Source organism: Salmo salar, chromosome ssa17, assembly GCF_905237065.1.
Source record: "Salmo salar chromosome ssa17, Ssal_v3.1, whole genome shotgun sequence".
NCBI classification, from domain to species: Eukaryota; Metazoa; Chordata; class Actinopteri; order Salmoniformes; family Salmonidae; genus Salmo; species Salmo salar.
Genome location: NC_059458.1, coordinates 85,007,950 through 85,025,647, shown reverse-complemented (window position 1 = coordinate 85,025,647; position 17,698 = coordinate 85,007,950). Strand labels below are relative to the sequence as shown.

Below are 17,698 nucleotides of genomic sequence, written 5' to 3'. Positions count from 1 at the left end.
TTCTGATCCCATCTCCAAGGTGACCTGGGTTATGATGTTTCTCTGTTCTGATCCCATCTCCAAGGTGACCTGGGTTATGATGTTTCTCTGTTCTGATCCCATCTCCAAGGTGACCTGGGTTATGATGTTTCTCTGTTCTGATTCCATCTCCAAGGTGACCTGGGTTATGATGTTTCTCTGTTCTGATTCCATCTCCAAGGTGACCTGGGTTATGATGTTTCTCTGTTCTGATCCCATCTCCAAGGTGACCTGGGTTATGATGTTTCTCTGTTCTGATCCCATCTCCAAGGTGACCTGGGTTATGATGTTTCTCTGTTCTGATCCCATCTCCAAGGTGACCTGGGTTATGATGTTTCTCTGTTCTGATCCCATCTCCAAGGTGACCTGGGTTATGATGTTTCTCTGTTCTGATCCCATCTCCAAGGTGACCTGGGTTATGATGTTTCTCTGTTCTGATCCCATCTCCAAGGTGACCTGGGTTATGATGTTTCTCTGTTCTGATCCCATCTCCAAGGTGACCTGGGTTATGATGTTTCTCTGTTCTGATCCCATCTCCAAGGTGACCTGGGTTATGATGTTTCTCTGTTCTGATCCCATCTCCAAGGTGACCTGGGTTATGATGTTTCTCTGTTCTGATTCCATCTCCAAGGTGACCTGGGTTATGATGTTTCTCTGTTCTGATCCCATCTCCAAGGTGACCTGGGTTATGATGTTTCTCTGTTCTGATCCCATCTCCAAGGTGACCTGGGTTATGATGTTTCTCTGTTCTGATCCCATCTCCAAGGTGACCTGGGTTATGATGTTTCTCTGTTCTGATTCCATCTCCAAGGTGACCTGGGTTATGATGTTTCTCTGTTCTGATCCCATCTCCAAGGTGACCTGGGTTATGATGTTTCTCTGTTCTGATCCCATCTCCAAGGTGACCTGGGTTATGATGTTTCTCTGTTCTGATCCCATCTCCAAGGTGACCTGGGTTATGATGTTTCTCTGTTCTGATCCCATCTCCAAGGTGACCTGGGTTAGGGTTATGATGTTTCTCTGTTCTGATCCCATCTCCAAGGTGACCTGGGTTATGATGTTTCTCTGTTCTGATCCCATCTCCAAGGTGACCTGGGTTATGATGTTTCTCTGTTCTGATCCCATCTCCAAGGTGACCTGGGTTATGATGTTTCTCTGTTCTGATCCCATCTCCAAGGTGACCTGGGTTATGATGTTTCTCTGTTCTGATTCCATCTCCAAGGTGACCTGGGTTATGATGTTTCTCTGTTCTGATTCCATCTCCAAGGTGACCTGGGTTATGATGTTTCTCTGTTCTGATCCCATCTCCAAGGTGACCTGGGTTATGATGTTTCTCTGTTCTGATCCCATCTCCAAGGTGACCTGGGTTATGATGTTTCTCTGTTCTGATTCCATCTCCAAGGTGACCTGGGTTATGATGTTTCTCTGTTCTGATCCCATCTCCAAGGTGACCTGGGTTATGATGTTTCTCTGTTCTGATTCCATCTCCAAGGTGACCTGGGTTATGATGTTTCTCTGTTCTGATCCCATCTCCAAGGTGACCTGGGTTATGATGTTTCTCTGTTCTGATTCCATCTCCAAGGTGACCTGGGTTATGATGTTTCTCTGTTCTGATCCCATCTCCAAGGTGACCTGGGTTATGATGTTTCTCTGTTCTGATCCCATCTCCAAGGTGACCTGGGTTATGATGTTTCTCTGTTCTGATCCCATCTCCAAGGTGACCTGGGTTATGATGTTTCTCTGTTCTGATTCCATCTCCAAGGTGACCTGGGTTATGATGTTTCTCTGTTCTGATCCCATCTCCAAGGTGACCTGGGTTAGGGTTATGATGTTTCTCTGTTCTGATCCCATCTCCAAGGTGACCTGGGTTATGATGTTTCTCTGTTCTGATCCCATCTCCAAGGTGACCTGGGTTATGATGTTTCTCTGTTCTGATCCCATCTCCAAGGTGACCTGGGTTATGATGTTTCTCTGTTCTGATCCCATCTCCAAGGTGACCTGGGTTATGATGTTTCTCTGTTCTGATCCCATCTCCAAGGTGACCTGGGTTATGATGTTTCTCTGTTCTGATCCCATCTCCAAGGTGACCTGGGTTATGATGTTTCTCTGTTCTGATCCCATCTCCAAGGTGACCTGGGTTATTATGATGTTTCTCTGTTCTGATTCCATCTCCAAGGTGACCTGGGTTATGATGTTTCTCTGTTCTGATCCCATCTCCAAGGTGACCTGGGTTATGATGTTTCTCTGTTCTGATCCCATCTCCAAGGTGACCTGGGTTATGATGTTTCTCTGTTCTGATCCCATCTCCAAGGTGACCTGGGTTATGATGTTTCTCTGTTCTGATCCCATCTCCAAGGTGACCTGGGTTATGATGTTTCTCTGTTCTGATTCCATCTCCAAGGTGACCTGGGTTATGATGTTTCTCTGTTCTGATCCCATCTCCAAGGTGACCTGGGTTATGATGTTTCTCTGTTCTGATTCCATCTCCAAGGTGACCTGGGTTATGATGTTTCTCTGTTCTGATCCCATCTCCAAGGTGACCTGGGTTATGATGTTTCTCTGTTCTGATTCCATCTCCAAGGTGACCTGGGTTATGATGTTTCTCTGTTCTGATTCCATCTCCAAGGTGACCTGGGTTATGATGTTTCTCTGTTCTGATCCCATCTCCAAGGTGACCTGGGTTATGATGTTTCTCTGTTCTGATCCCATCTCCAAGGTGACCTGGGTTATGATGTTTCTCTGTTCTGATTCCATCTCCAAGGTGACCTGGGTTATGATGTTTCTCTGTTCTGATCCCATCTCCAAGGTGACCTGGGTTATGATGTTTCTCTGTTCTGATCCCATCTCCAAGGTGACCTGGGTTATGATGTTTCTCTGTTCTGATCCCATCTCCAAGGTGACCTGGGTTATGATGTTTCTCTGTTCTGATCCCATCTCCAAGGTGACCTGGGTTATGATGTTTCTCTGTTCTGATCCCATCTCCAAGGTGACCTGGGTTATGATGTTTCTCTGTTCTGATCCCATCTCCAAGGTGACCTGGGTTATGATGTTTCTCTGTTCTGATCCCATCTCCAAGGTGACCTGGGTTATGATGTTTCTCTGTTCTGATCCCATCTCCAAGGTGACCTGGGTTATGATGTTTCTCTGTTCTGATCCCATCTCCAAGGTGACCTGGGTTATGATGTTTCTCTGTTCTGATCCCATCTCCAAGGTGACCTGGGTTATGATGTTTCTCTGTTCTGATTCCATCTCCAAGGTGACCTGGGTTATGATGTTTCTCTGTTCTGATCCCATCTCCAAGGTGACCTGGGTTATGATGTTTCTCTGTTCTGATCCCATCTCCAAGGTGACCTGGGTTATGATGTTTCTCTGTTCTGATTCCATCTCCAAGGTGACCTGGGTTATGATGTTTCTCTGTTCTGATTCCATCTCCAAGGTGACCTGGGTTATGATGTTTCTCTGTTCTGATCCCATCTCCAAGGTGACCTGGGTTATGATGTTTCTCTGTTCTGATCCCATCTCCAAGGTGACCTGGGTTATGATGTTTCTCTGTTCTGATCCCATCTCCAAGGTGACCTGGGTTATGATGTTTCTCTGTTCTGATCCCATCTCCAAGGTGACCTGGGTTATGATGTTTCTCTGTTCTGATCCCATCTCCAAGGTGACCTGGGTTATGATGTTTCTCTGTTCTGATTCCATCTCCAAGGTGACCTGGGTTATGATGTTTCTCTGTTCTGATCCCATCTCCAAGGTGACCTGGGTTATGATGTTTCTCTGTTCTGATTCCATCTCCAAGGTGACCTGGGTTAATGATGTTTCTCTGTTCTGATCCCATCTCCAAGGTGACCTGGGTTATGATGTTTCTCTGTTCTGATCCCATCTCCAAGGTGACCTGGGTTATGATGTTTCTCTGTTCTGATCCCATCTCCAAGGTGACCTGGGTTATGATGTTTCTCTGTTCTGATCCCATCTCCAAGGTGACCTGGGTTATGATGTTTCTCTGTTCTGATCCCATCTCCAAGGTGACCTGGGTTATGATGTTTCTCTGTTCTGATTCCATCTCCAAGGTGACCTGGGTTATGATGTTTCTCTGTTCTGATCCCATCTCCAAGGTGACCTGGGTTATGATGTTTCTCTGTTCTGATCCCATCTCCAAGGTGACCTGGGTTATGATGTTTCTCTGTTCTGATTCCATCTCCAAGGTGACCTGGGTTATGATGTTTCTCTGTTCTGATCCCATCTCCAAGGTGACCTGGGTTATGATGTTTCTCTGTTCTGATCCCATCTCCAAGGTGACCTGGGTTATGATGTTTCTCTGTTCTGATCCCATCTCCAAGGTGACCTGGGTTATGATGTTTCTCTGTTCTGATTCCATCTCCAAGGTGACCTGGGTTATGATGTTTCTCTGTTCTGATTCCATCTCCAAGGTGACCTGGGTTATGATGTTTCTCTGTTCTGATCCCATCTCCAAGGTGACCTGGGTTATGATGTTTCTCTGTTCTGATTCCATCTCCAAGGTGACCTGGGTTAGGGTTATGATGTTTCTCTGTTCTGATCCCATCTCCAAGGTGACCTGGGTTATGATGTTTCTCTGTTCTGATCCCATCTCCAAGGTGACCTGGGTTATGATGTTTCTCTGTTCTGATCCCATCTCCAAGGTGACCTGGGTTATGATGTTTCTCTGTTCTGATCCCATCTCCAAGGTGACCTGGGTTAGGGTTATGATGTTTCTCTGTTCTGATCCCATCTCCAAGGTGACCTGGGTTATGATGTTTCTCTGTTCTGATTCCATCTCCAAGGTGACCTGGGTTAGGGTTATGATGTTTCTCTGTTCTGATTCCATCTCCAAGGTGACCTGGGTTATGATGTTTCTCTGTTCTGATCCCATCTCCAAGGTGACCTGGGTTATGATGTTTCTCTGTTCTGATCCCATCTCCAAGGTGACCTGGGTTATGATGTTTCTCTGTTCTGATCCCATCTCCAAGGTGACCTGGGTTATGATGTTTCTCTGTTCTGATTCCATCTCCAAGGTGACCTGGGTTATGATGTTTCTCTGTTCTGATTCCATCTCCAAGGTGACCTGGGTTATGATGTTTCTCTGTTCTGATCCCATCTCCAAGGTGACCTGGGTTATGATGTTTCTCTGTTCTGATCCCATCTCCAAGGTGACCTGGGTTATGATGTTTCTCTGTTCTGATCCCATCTCCAAGGTGACCTGGGTTATGATGTTTCTCTGTTCTGATCCCATCTCCAAGGTGACCTGGGTTATGATGTTTCTCTGTTCTGATTCCATCTCCAAGGTGACCTGGGTTATGATGTTTCTCTGTTCTGATCCCATCTCCAAGGTGACCTGGGTTATGATGTTTCTCTGTTCTGATTCCATCTCCAAGGTGACCTGGGTTATGATGTTTCTCTGTTCTGATCCCATCTCCAAGGTGACCTGGGTTATGATGTTTCTCTGTTCTGATCCCATCTCCAAGGTGACCTGGGTTATGATGTTTCTCTGTTCTGATCCCATCTCCAAGGTGACCTGGGTTAGTGATGTTTCTCTGTTCTGATTCCATCTCCAAGGTGACCTGGGTTATGATGTTTCTCTGTTCTGATCCCATCTCCAAGGTGACCTGGGTTATGATGTTTCTCTGTTCTGATCCCATCTCCAAGGTGACCTGGGTTATGATGTTTCTCTGTTCTGATTCCATCTCCAAGGTGACCTGGGTTATGATGTTTCTCTGTTCTGATTCCATCTCCAAGGTGACCTGGGTTATGATGTTTCTCTGTTCTGATCCCATCTCCAAGGTGACCTGGGTTATGATGTTTCTCTGTTCTGATCCCATCTCCAAGGTGACCTGGGTTATGATGTTTCTCTGTTCTGATCCCATCTCCAAGGTGACCTGGGTTAGGGTTATGATGTTTCTCTGTTCTGATTCCATCTCCAAGGTGACCTGGGTTATGATGTTTCTCTGTTCTGATTCCATCTCCAAGGTGACCTGGGTTATGATGTTTCTCTGTTCTGATCCCATCTCCAAGGTGACCTGGGTTATGATGTTTCTCTGTTCTGATCCCATCTCCAAGGTGACCTGGGTTATGATGTTTCTCTGTTCTGATTCCATCTCCAAGGTGACCTGGGTTATGATGTTTCTCTGTTCTGATCCCATCTCCAAGGTGACCTGGGTTATGATGTTTCTCTGTTCTGATCCCATCTCCAAGGTGACCTGGGTTATGATGTTTCTCTGTTCTGATCCCATCTCCAAGGTGACCTGGGTTAGTTGATGTTTCTCTGTTCTGATCCCATCTCCAAGGTGACCTGGGTTATGATGTTTCTCTGTTCTGATCCCATCTCCAAGGTGACCTGGGTTATGATGTTTCTCTGTTCTGATCCCATCTCCAAGGTGACCCAGGTGCTTCATGAGATGAGACAGAAGAGGGAGGAGCAGAAGCTGAACCTGGGCCGGCTGACCCACATGATCAACTACCATGAACAGAACCTGCTACAGATGAGGAAGAGCCACGACACGGCCGTGCAGAGTCGCAATGACAGGTGAGTCTGTCTGCGTGTTGAACACGCATCGCATGACAGGTGAGTCTGTCTGCCTGTCTGTCCGAAGAGGAACAGCCAAAACACGGCCGTGCAGAGCTGCAATGACAGGTGAGTCTGTCGATCAGATGAGGAAGAGCCAAAACACAGCCATGCAGAGCGGCAATGACAGGTGAGTCTGTCGATCAGATGAGGAAGAGCCAAAACACAGCCATGCAGAGCTATCAATCTGCTTTCATGAGGAAAGCAACAGCCATGCAGAGCTTCAATGACAGGTGAGTCTGGTAGTCTATTGTTTGTCTGCTGTCTGTCGAGTCTGTCTGTCAGATGAGGAAGAGCCAAAACACAGCCATGCAGAGCCGCAATGACAGGTGAGTCTGGCTTTCTGTTGATCAGTTTACACCGTCCACACGACCACCAACCAAGATTGTACATATCAGATAGGGAAAGACGTCTACTGCTTACGACTAACTACAGGCAACCATGCTGAACAATGTGGGCAATTGGGCGGCTACTGATGGTATTTGACCGATCCTCATCCCTACATTACAATATGGTAGCTCTCTCAGGGGTTTTTCTCTCTCTCTCTCTCTCTGACAGAGGGGTACAGTTGCTGGAGCGTGAGGAGGAGATGTGTATTTTCTACGAGAAGGTGAATGTTCAGGAGGGCCTGATCAGAGACGGTAACATAGAGATGCAGGCGCTGGAGGAGGAGACGTGCTGCCTGCAGATGATCACCAAGAAAGAAGAAAGACAGACAGCCCTCAGCAGGAAACTGGTGCCCTGCCAGAGGAGACTGGAGGGAGAGAGCACCATGCTGCAGATACAGGTACATTAGAAGCCTGAGTCATATTCACTAAGGCACACCGTTCCAAAACGCTTTGCAACAGAAAAAGAAAAAACAAACCTTTTCTTGTTGGTTAGTTCAGCTAGTTCCTTCCTGTTCAGCTAGTTCCTTCCTGTTCAGCTAGTCCCTCCCTGTTCAGCTAGTTCCTTCCTGTTCAGCTAGTCCCTCCCTGTTTAGCTAGTCCCTCCCTGTTCAGCTAGTCCCTCCCTGTTCAGCTAGTCCCTCCCTGTTCAGCTAGTCCCTCCCTGTTCAGCTAGTCCCTCCCTGTTCAGCTAGTCCCTCCCTGTTCAGCTAGTCCCTCCCTGTTCAGCTAGTTCCTCCCTGTTCAGCTAGTCCCTCCCTGTTCAGCTAGTCCCTCCCTGTTCAGCTAGTCCCTCCCTGTTCAGCTAGTCCCTCCCTGTTCAGCTAGTCCCTCCCTGTTCAGCTAGTTCCTCCCTGTTCAGCTAGTCCCTCCCTGTTCAGCTAGTCCCTCCCTGTTCAGCTAGTCCCTCCCTGTTCAGCTAGTCCCTCCCTGTTCAGCTAGTCCCTCCCTGTTCAGCTAGTCCCTCCCTGTTCAGCTAGTCCCTCCCTGTTCAGCTAGTCCCTCCCTGTTCAGCTAGTCCCTCCCTGTTCAGCTAGTCCCTCCCTGTTCAGCTAGTCCCTCCCTGTTCAGCTAGTTCCTCCCTGTTCAGCTAGTCCCTCCCTGTTCAGCTAGTCCCTCCCTGTTCAGCTAGTCCCTCCCTGTTCAGCTAGTCCCTCCCTGTTCAGCTAGTCCCTCCCTGTTCAGCTAGTCCCTCCCTGTTCAGCTAGTCCCTCCCTGTTCAGCTAGTTCCTCCCTGTTCAGCTAGTCCCTCCCTGTTCAGCTAGTCCCTCCCTGTTCAGCTAGTCCCTCCCTGTTCAGCTAGTCCCTCCCTGTTCAGCTAGTCCCTCCCTGTTCAGCTAGTTCCTTCCTGTTCAGCTAGTCCCTCCCTGTTCAGCTAGTCCCTCCCTGTTCAGCTAGTCCCTCCCTGTTCAGCTAGTCCCTCCCTGTTCAGCTAGTCCCTCCCTGTTCAGCTAGTCCCTTCCTGTTCAGCTAGTCCCTCCCTGTTCAGCTAGTCCCTCCCCTGTTCAGCTAGTCCCTCCCTGTTCAGCTAGTCCCTCCCTGTTCAGCTAGTCCCTCCCTGTTCAGCTAGTCCCTCCCTGTTCAGCTAGTCCCTCCCTGTTCAGCTAGTCCCTCCCTGTTCAGCTAGTTCCTCCCTGTTCAGCTAGTCCCTCCCTGTTCAGCTAGTCCCTTCCTGTTCAGCTAGTCCCTCCCTGTTCAGCTAGTCCCTCCCTGTTCAGCTAGTCCCTCCCTGTTCAGCTAGTTCCTCCCTGTTCAGCTAGTCCCTCCCTGTTCAGCTAGTCCCTCCCTGTTCAGCTAGTTCCTCCCTGTTCAGCTAGTCCCTCCCTGTTCAGCTAGTCCCTCCCTGTTCAGCTAGTCCCTCCCTGTTCAGCTAGTCCCTCCCTGTTCAGCTAGTCCCTCCCTGTTCAGCTAGTCCCTCCCTGTTCAGCTAGTCCCTCCCTGTTCAGCTAGTTCCTCCCTGTTCAGCTAGTCCCTCCCTGTTCAGCTAGTTCCTCCCTGTTCAGCTAGTCCCTCCCTGTTCAGCTAGTCCCTCCCAGTTCAGCTAGTCCCTCCCTGTTCAGCTAGTCCCTCCCTGTTCAGCTAGTCCCTCCCTGTTCAGCTAGTCCCTCCCTGTTCAGCTAGTCCCTCCCTGTTCAGCTTGTCCCTCCCAGTTCAGCTAGTCCCTCCCAGTTCATCTAGTCCCTCCCAGTTCAGCTAGTCCCTCCCAGTTCAGCTAGTTCCTCCCAGTTCAGCTAGTCCCTCCCTGTTCAGCTAGTCCCTCCCAGTTCAGCTAGTCCCTCCCAGTTCAGCTAGTCCCTCCCAGTTCAGCTAGTCCCTCCCTGTTCAGCTAGTCCCTCCCAGTTCAGCTAGTCCCTCCCTGTTCAGCTAGTCCCTCCCTGTTCAGCAAGTTCCTCCCAGTTCAGCTAGTTCCTCCCTGTTCAGCTAGTCCCTCCCTGTTCAGCAAGTCCCTCCCAGTTCAGCTAGTCCCTCCCTGTTCAGCTAGTCCCTCCAAGTTCAGCTAGTCCCTCCCTGTTCAGCTAGTCCCTCCCTGTTCAGCTAGTCCCTCCCAGTTCAGCTAGTCCCTCCCTGTTCAGCTAGTCCCTCCCTGTTCAGCTAGTCCCTCCCTGTTCAGCTAGTCCCTCCCTGTTCAGCTAGTCCCTCCCTGTTCAGCTAGTCCCTCCCAGTTCAGCTAGTCCCTCCCTGTTCAGCTAGTCCCTCCATGTTCAGCTAGTCCCTCCCTGTTCAGCTAGTCCCTCCCTGTTCAGCTAGTCCCTCCCTGTTCAGCTAGTCCCTCCCAGTTCACCTAGTCCCTCCATGTCCAGCTGGTCCCTCCCTGTTCAGCTAGTCACTCCCAGTTCAGCTAGTCCCTCCCAGTTCAGCTAGTCCCTCCCTGTTCAGCTAGTCCCTCCCTGTTCAGCTAGTCCCTCCCTGTTCAGCTAGTCCCTCCCAGTTCAGCTAGTCCCTCCCTGTTCAGCTAGTCCCTCCCTGTTCAGCTAGTCCCTCCCAGTTCAGCTAGTCCCTCCCTGTTCAGCTAGTCCCTCCCTGTTCAGCTAGTCCCTTCCTGTTCAGCTAGTCCCTCCCAGCTCAGCTAGTCCCTCCCAGTTCAGCTAGTCCCTCCCTGTTCAGCTAGTCCCTCCCTGTTCAGCTAGTCCCTCCCAGTTCAGCTAGTCCCTCCCTGTTCAGCTAGTCCCTCCCTGTTCAGCTAGTCCCTCCCAGTTCAGCTAGTCCCTCCCTGTTCAGCTAGTCCCTCCCTGTTCAGCTAGTCCCTCCCAGTTCAGCTAGTCCCTCCCTGTTCAGCTAGTCCCTCCCTGTTCAGCTAGTCCCTTCCTGTTCAGCTAGTCCCTCCCAGCTCAGCTAGTCCCTCCCAGTTCAGCTAGTCCCTCCCAGTTCAGCTAGTCCCTCCCTGTTCAGCTAGTCCCTCCCTGTTCATCTAGTTCCTCCCAGTTCAGCTAGTCCCTCCCAGCTCAGCTAGTCCCCCCCAGTTCAGCTAGTTCCTCCCTGTTCAGCTAGTCCCTTCCTGTTCAGCTAGTCCCTCCCAGCTCAGCTAGTCCCTCCCAGTTCAGCTAGTTCCTCCCTGTTCAGCTAGTCCCTTCCTGTTCAGCTAGTTCCTCCCAGTTCAGCTAGTCCCTCCCAGCTCAGCTAGTCCCTCCCAGTTCAGCTAGTTCCTCCCTGTTCAGCTAGTCCCTCCCAGCTCAGCTAGTCCCTCCCAGTTCAGCTAGTCCCTCCCAGTTCAGCTAGTCCCTCCCTGTTCAGCTAGTCCCTTCCTGTTCAGCTAGTTCCTCCCTGTTCAGCTAGTCCCTGTTTCAGTCAGTTTTCTTCCGTTTAGTGCCTTATGAATACGACCCTGTTGTCTGACGTCAGATAACACTGGACTGTCAGTCAAAGGGCGGGTAGGAATGACAGCATCAGACGGGAGGAAGTGGATAGGAACCTCTGAGAACTGGTTGCTAACTCTGGCCTGACTTGATTTAGAGCAGGTTGATTCAAGTCCTCACGTTTTCCTCTACTTTTAACCAGAGCCTAGATGGACAATATGATGTTTATTTCAGAGTTTCCCATGCACTGACTGCTCGTTGATATCCCCAGTATATCTTAATGTTGGACTACACAGACTCTTTAACACTGTCAGGACTCAAAGAAAGGCCCCTACTAAGGAGACGTATATCTAAAGTCCCTTGTTGTACCTCCTAGTCTTTAGCTAAACATAACACACAGAAAGGTGTGTATAATGGAATTCATGCTGTAAATATTGATGCCTGGTGAGTCACTCCAGTCTCTCCTCACCTTTATAGGTTCTTATAGTCCTGTCAGTTCAGAGAAATGTTCTCAGAGACTTGGGATGCATCCCAAATGGCTGCCTATTCCCTATATAGTATCCTGGGCTCTGGTCAAATGTAGTGCACTATATAGGGAATAGGGTCCCATTTGAGATGTAGCCATAAACTCTTCCACTGAAATGTGCCCCATTTGTGCAGTGATATGTCTAAACATTGTTTTTATAATATATAAATTACTTCCACATGTAAGTGTTTGATGTAAACATTCAACCCAACTGACACTTTTGAACGTTACTGTCGTACGGCAACATGGCTGCCCTTGTCAACATCTCTGACTGGAGAGTACTGTAGCCTAATGGGTAGCTGACTATATGCCTCCTCAGATAGCTTCTCCATGACACCATATGCCAGTAGGGACCAGACAAGGACACCCTAGAGAAAAGCCACTTAAAGAGATTCTCCGCTACTTTTGTATACTTTTTATCCAGCAGTTTTGAAAGTAGCACTCACGAGCCAAAAGTGGTACTACGTCACATATGTGCAGATATGTGCACCACGTCTTTGCTCTCTCTCTCTCGCTCTGTTGTGTGTGCGTCACTCAAATGGCGCAGGGCTGAAGCTCATTGGCTGAAACTCGATTTGCTTAAGGGTCTGGCCCACATGGGGGGAAAATGTAGGGAAAATGGCACAGCACAGCTTCCAGAAAACAGTCGCTTTCGTGGCTATTTAAGAGAGTATCTGCTCATAGATTGTGCATGTATGAACTACACATTGACACATCCGGCCCAAAGCGGGTGGTTTAAAAGGTATTTACTAGTCACCAAAGTTCCGGTGCATATCTTTAATGGATTCAGTAGCTCAGCACTGGTGGCTGGTGGCACTCTAAATCAGAGGATGGGCTGGACGGATTGAATGGAATGGTATCAAATCCAATAAACACAGGGTTTCCATGGTTTCCTTGTGTTTAATACCATTCCATTCTCTCCATTCCTGGCATTATTATGAGCCGTCCTCCCTTCACCATCCTCCTGTGATGTTCAGTGCTCAAATGGTTAGAGCAATGCTATTCAAAAAATTCAGCGGGATCCCATTTTTTCAGCCAGAATTTCTCGCGACTCCATCCTGGGCCAAATCTTAAACCTTAAAATCTGTACATTTAGATTTTTATATCAACAAATAACCTTAAATTCATTGTATTTTCTTATCAAAATTAAAAGAAACCAATAAATACTTTTACTCAATAAGTAATATTTTTCAAAAACGTATAACAATAATCTGTACTATTATATATATTTTTTGGGGGGGGGGACCACTGCAGTTCCACCATGACCCCACTAGGGGTTGCAACCCTGACTTTGAATACCACTGGGTTAGAGAGGAGGCTCATTAGCTACAGTGCCAATGTAACCGATCATATAACCCAAACACTGTCACAAAGGGTAAGTCTGAGAGAGACAACCTCTGTTGCCTCATCAGACAGGTGGTATTTGAGCTTTAATTTCCTGACGTCATCTATTGCTCTTAGTTACTGTAGTTAGCTTTTTACTAAGGGTGAATGAATTCAGAACTGTTCTAGGATTCCATGCCTCGGTTGTTCCTCGGCTGAATAGGTGACCTTTGTCGTTCCATAACCTGGCACTTTTATAGAGACATTCTTCTCTCTGTCTACAAGCCAGACAGGCCAGTATTGGAGCCGGGTCCGGAGCAAGGGTTGAGGCCTGGGTTGGGGTGTCATTGGCCCACTGCTCTTTACTGGAATCCGTCCATAATGACCAACAGGCAGTGGATGGCCCCTGATGGCCCCAATGTCTCTGTCTGGATTCTGGAACCTGGCCCCAATAACTAAGGGGCAATGGCTTCTTATGGCCCCAAGTCTCACAGGGCTCTCAGTGCCCACTGGAGAGTATGGATGGAATTGGGACAGACTCCTCAACTCTCCAATCCCCGCTCAGCTGCTTTCTGACAGTGGGAAATTCTACCATAGTTTTGTCCTATTCTGTTACCTTCCATCCATAAATCAGTCAAGCCATTCATCCAGCTATCCAACCACCCCTCTGTCCCCTCTGTTCCTCAGCTGTGCTGTTGGCTATGTGATTTTGACAGTCAGGGGGAGACTGTGTGATTTAGACAGTCAGGGGGAGATTGTGTGATTTTGACAGTCATGGGGAGACTGTGTGATTTAGACAGTCAGGGGGAGATTGTGTGATTTAGACAGTCAGGGGGAGACTGTGTGATTTAGACAGTCAGGGGGAGACTGTGATTTAGACAGTCAGGGGGAGACTGTGTGATTTAGACAGTCAGGGGGAGACTGTGATTTAGACAGTCAGGTGGAGACTGTGTGATTTAGACAGTCAGGTGGAGACTGTGTGATTTAGACAGTCAGGGGGAGACTGTGATTTAGACAGTCAGGGGGAGACTGTGTGATTTAGACAGTCAGGGGGAGATTGTGTGATTTAGACAGTCAGGGGGAGACTGTGTGATTTAGACAGTCAGGGGGAGACTGTGTGATTTAGACAGTCAGGGGGAGACTGTGTGATTTAGACAGTCAGGGGAAGACTGTGTGATTTAGACAGTCAGGCGGAGACTGTGTGATTTAGACAGTCAGGTGGAGACTGTGTGATTTAGACAGTCAGGTGGAGACTGTGTGATTTAGACAGTCAGGGGAAGACTGTGATTTAGACAGTCAGGGGGAGACTGTGTGATTTAGACAGTCAGGGGAAGACTGTGTGATTTAGACAGTCGGGGGGAGGCTGTGTGATTTAGACAGTCGGGGGGAGGCTGTGATTTAGACAGTCAGGGGAGACTATGATTTAGACAGTCAGGGGGAGGCTGTGTGATTTAGACAGTCAGGGGGAGACTGTGATTTAGACAGTCAAGGGGAGACTGTGATTTAGACAGTCAGGTTGAGACTGTGTGATTTAGACAGTCAAGGGGAAACTGTGATTTAGACAGTCAGGGGGAGACTGTGATTTAGACAGTCAAGCGGAGACTGTGTGATTTAGACAGTCAGGGGAAGACTTATGATTTAGACAGTCAGGGGGAGACTGTGTGATTTAGACAGTCAGGGGAAGACTGTGTGATTTAGACAGTCAGGCGGAGACTGTGTGATTTAGACAGTCAGGGGAAGACTGTGTGATTTAGACAGTCAGGCGGAGACTGTGTGATTTAGACAGTCAGGGGAAGACTGTGTGATTTAGACAGTCAGGGGGAGACTGTGTGATTTAGACAGTCAGGGGGAGACTGTGATTTAGACAGTCAGGTTGAGACTGTGATTTAGACAGTCAGGGGGAGACTGTGATTTAGACAGTCAGGTTGAGACTGTGATTTAGACAGTCAGGTGGAGACTGTGTGATTTAGACAGTCAGGGGAAGACTGTGTGATTTAGACAGTCAGGCGGAGACTGTGTGATTTAGACAGTCAGGCGGAGACTGTGTGATTTAGACAGTCAGGGGGAGACTGTGTGATTTAGACAGTCAGGGGGAGACTGTGTGATTTAGACAGTCAGGGGGAGACTGTGTGATTTAGACAGTCAGGGGGAGACTGTGTGATTTAGACAGTCAGGGGAAGACTGTGTGATTTAGACAGTCAGGGGAGACTGTGTGATTTAGACAGTCAGGCGGAGATTGTGTGATTTAGACAGTCAGGGGGAGACTGTGTGATTTAGACAGTCAGGGGGAGACTGTGTGATTTAGACAGTCAGGGGGAGACTGTGATGTAGACAGTCAGGTGGAGATTGTGTGATTTAGACAGTCAGGGGGAGACTGTGATTTAGACAGTCAGGGGAGACTGTGTGATTTAGACAGTCAGGGGGAGACTGTGTGATTTAGACAGTCAGGGGGAGACTGTGTGATTTAGACAGTCAGGGGGAGACTGTGTGATTTAGACAGTCAGGGGAAGACTGTGTGATTTAGACAGTCAGGGGGAGACTGTGTGATTTAGACAGTCAGGCGGAGATTGTGTGATTTAGACAGTCAGGGGGAGACTGTGTGATTTAGACAGTCAGGGGGAGACTGTGTGATTTAGACAGTCAGGGGGAGACTGTGATGTAGACAGTCAGGGGGAGATTGTGTGATTTAGACAGTCAGGGGGAGACTGTGATTTAGACAGTCAGGGGGAGACTGTGTGATTTAGACAGTCAGGGGAAGACTGTGTGATTTAGACAGTCAGGGGGAGACTGTGATTTAGACAGTCAGGGGGAGACTGTGATTTAGACAGTCAGGGGGAGACTGTGTGATTTAGACAGTCAGGTGGAGACTGTGTGATTTAGACAGTCAGGGGGAGACTGTGTGATTTAGACAGTCAGGGGGAGGCTGTGTGATTTAGACAGTCAGGGGGAGACTGTGATTTAGACAGTCAGGGGGAGACTGTGATTTAGACAGTCAGGTTGAGACTGTGATTTAGACAGTCAGGGGGAGACTGTGATTTAGACAGTCAGGTTGAGACTGTGTGATTTAGACAGTCAGGGGGAGACTGTGATTTAGACAGTCAGGTTGAGACTGTGATTTAGACAGTCAGGTTGAGACTGTGTGATTTAGACAGTCAGGGGGAGACTGTGATTTAGACAGTCAGGGGGAGACTGTGATTTAGACAGTCAGGGGGAGACTATGATTTAGACAGTCAGGTGGAGACTGTGTGATTTAGACAGTCAGGGGGAGACTATGATTTAGACAGTCAGGGGGAGACTGTGTGATTTAGACAGTCAGGGGGATTGTGGTATTGGCAGAGAGGAAGTAAACAGCGTTCACAATCCACTCACGATCCACCATGATGTGATCACATTAAACAACAATGTGTTACTGTGAAACAGATGTCTCTTATTCTCAGGCTGTTTACACTTCAGAGGGGAATGTGTCTGTTGTTAGAATGCACTTAAGATCACACAGTATAAAATATTAAAGTTTGTGTGTGAAATTCAATATACACTCTGGATAGCTTTCCTTGACCTAAGCCAGAAGCAACCTTTAATCGCTTCCAAATAAACAATTCAACTTTTTTACAGTACACTGCCTGACAGTGAGACAGTTAGCCAACCAGACAGTCAGTCAGGCCGTGAGACAGTTAGCCAACCAGACAGTCAGTCAGGCAGTGACAGTTAGCCAACCAGACAGTCAGGCAGACAGACATTGAGACAGTTAGCCAACCAGACAGACAGTCAGTCAGGCATTGAGACGGTTAGCCAACCAGTCAGTCAGGCAGTGAGACAGTTAGCCAACCAGACAGTCAGTCAAGCAGTGAGACAGTTAGCCAACCAGACAGTCAGGCAGGCAGTGACAGTTAGCCAACCAGCCAGTCAGGCAGTCAGGCATTGAGACAGTTAGCCAACCAGACAGTCAGGCATTGAGACAGTTAGCCAACCAGACAGACAGTCAGTCAGGCATTGAGACGGTTAGCCAACCAGTCAGTCAGGCAGTGAGACAGTTAGCCAACCAGTCAGGCAGTGAGACAGTTAGCCAACCAGACAGTCAGTCAAGCAGTGAGACAGTTAGCCAACCAGACAGACAGTCAGGCAGTGACACAGTTAGCCAACCAGACAGACAGTCAGGCAGTGACACAGTTAGCCAACCAGACAGACAGTCAGGCAGTGACACAGTTAGCCAACCAGCCAGTCAGTCAGGCAGTGACAGTTAGCCAACCAGCCAGTCAGGCAGTGACAGTTAGCCAACCAGAAAGACAGTTAGGCATTGAGACAGTTAGCCAACCAGTCAGTCAGGCAGTGACAGTTAGCCAACCAGCCAGTCAGGCAGTGACAGTTAACCAACCAGAAAGACAGTTAGGCATTGAGACGGTTAACCAACCAGACAGTCAGTCAGGCACTGAGACGGTTAGCCAACCAGACAGTCAGTCAGGCACTGAGACAGTTAACCAACCAGACAGTCAGTCAGGCACTGAGACGGTTAACCAACCAGACAGTCAGTCAGGAACTGAGACAGTTAGCCAACCAGACAGTCAGTCAGGCACTGAGTTAACCAACCAGACAGTCAGTCAGGCAGTGAGACGGTTAACCAACCAGATAGTCAGTCAGGCACTGAGACAGTTAACCAACCAGACAGTCAGTCAGGCACTGAGACAGTTAGCCAACCAGACAGTCAGTCAGGCACTGAGACGGTTAGCCACCCAGACAGTCAGTCAGGCACTGAGACAGTTAGCCAACCAGACAGTCAATCAGGCACTGAGACAGTTAGCCAACCAGATAGTCAGTCAGGCACTGAGACGGTTAACCAACCAGACAGTCAGTCAGGCAGTGAGACAGTTAGCCAACCAGACAGTCAGTCAGGCACTGAGACAGTTAACCAACCAGACAGTCAGTCAGGCAGTGAGACAGTTAGCCAACCAGACAGTCAGTCAGGCAGTGAGACAGTTAGCCAACCAGACAGTCAGTCAGGCAGTGAGACAGTTAGCCAACCAGACAGTCAGTCAGGCACTGAGACGGTTAACCAACCAGACAGTCAGTCAGGCACTGA

At 48.8% G+C, this 17,698-nt stretch overlaps 1 protein-coding gene across 1 annotated transcript in view; it reads left to right on the top strand.

The window, feature by feature from the left end:
- The window catches only part of LOC106598741 (coiled-coil domain-containing protein 146-like), a 77,638-nt gene that overhangs the window by 51,304 nt on the left and 8,636 nt on the right, over nucleotides 1-17,698 (top strand). Inside the window, 2 exon segments of the mRNA XM_045698675.1 lie at nucleotides 6,408-6,556; nucleotides 7,154-7,382. Of these exon segments, the coding sequence (XP_045554631.1) occupies nucleotides 6,408-6,556; nucleotides 7,154-7,382 (378 nt within the window).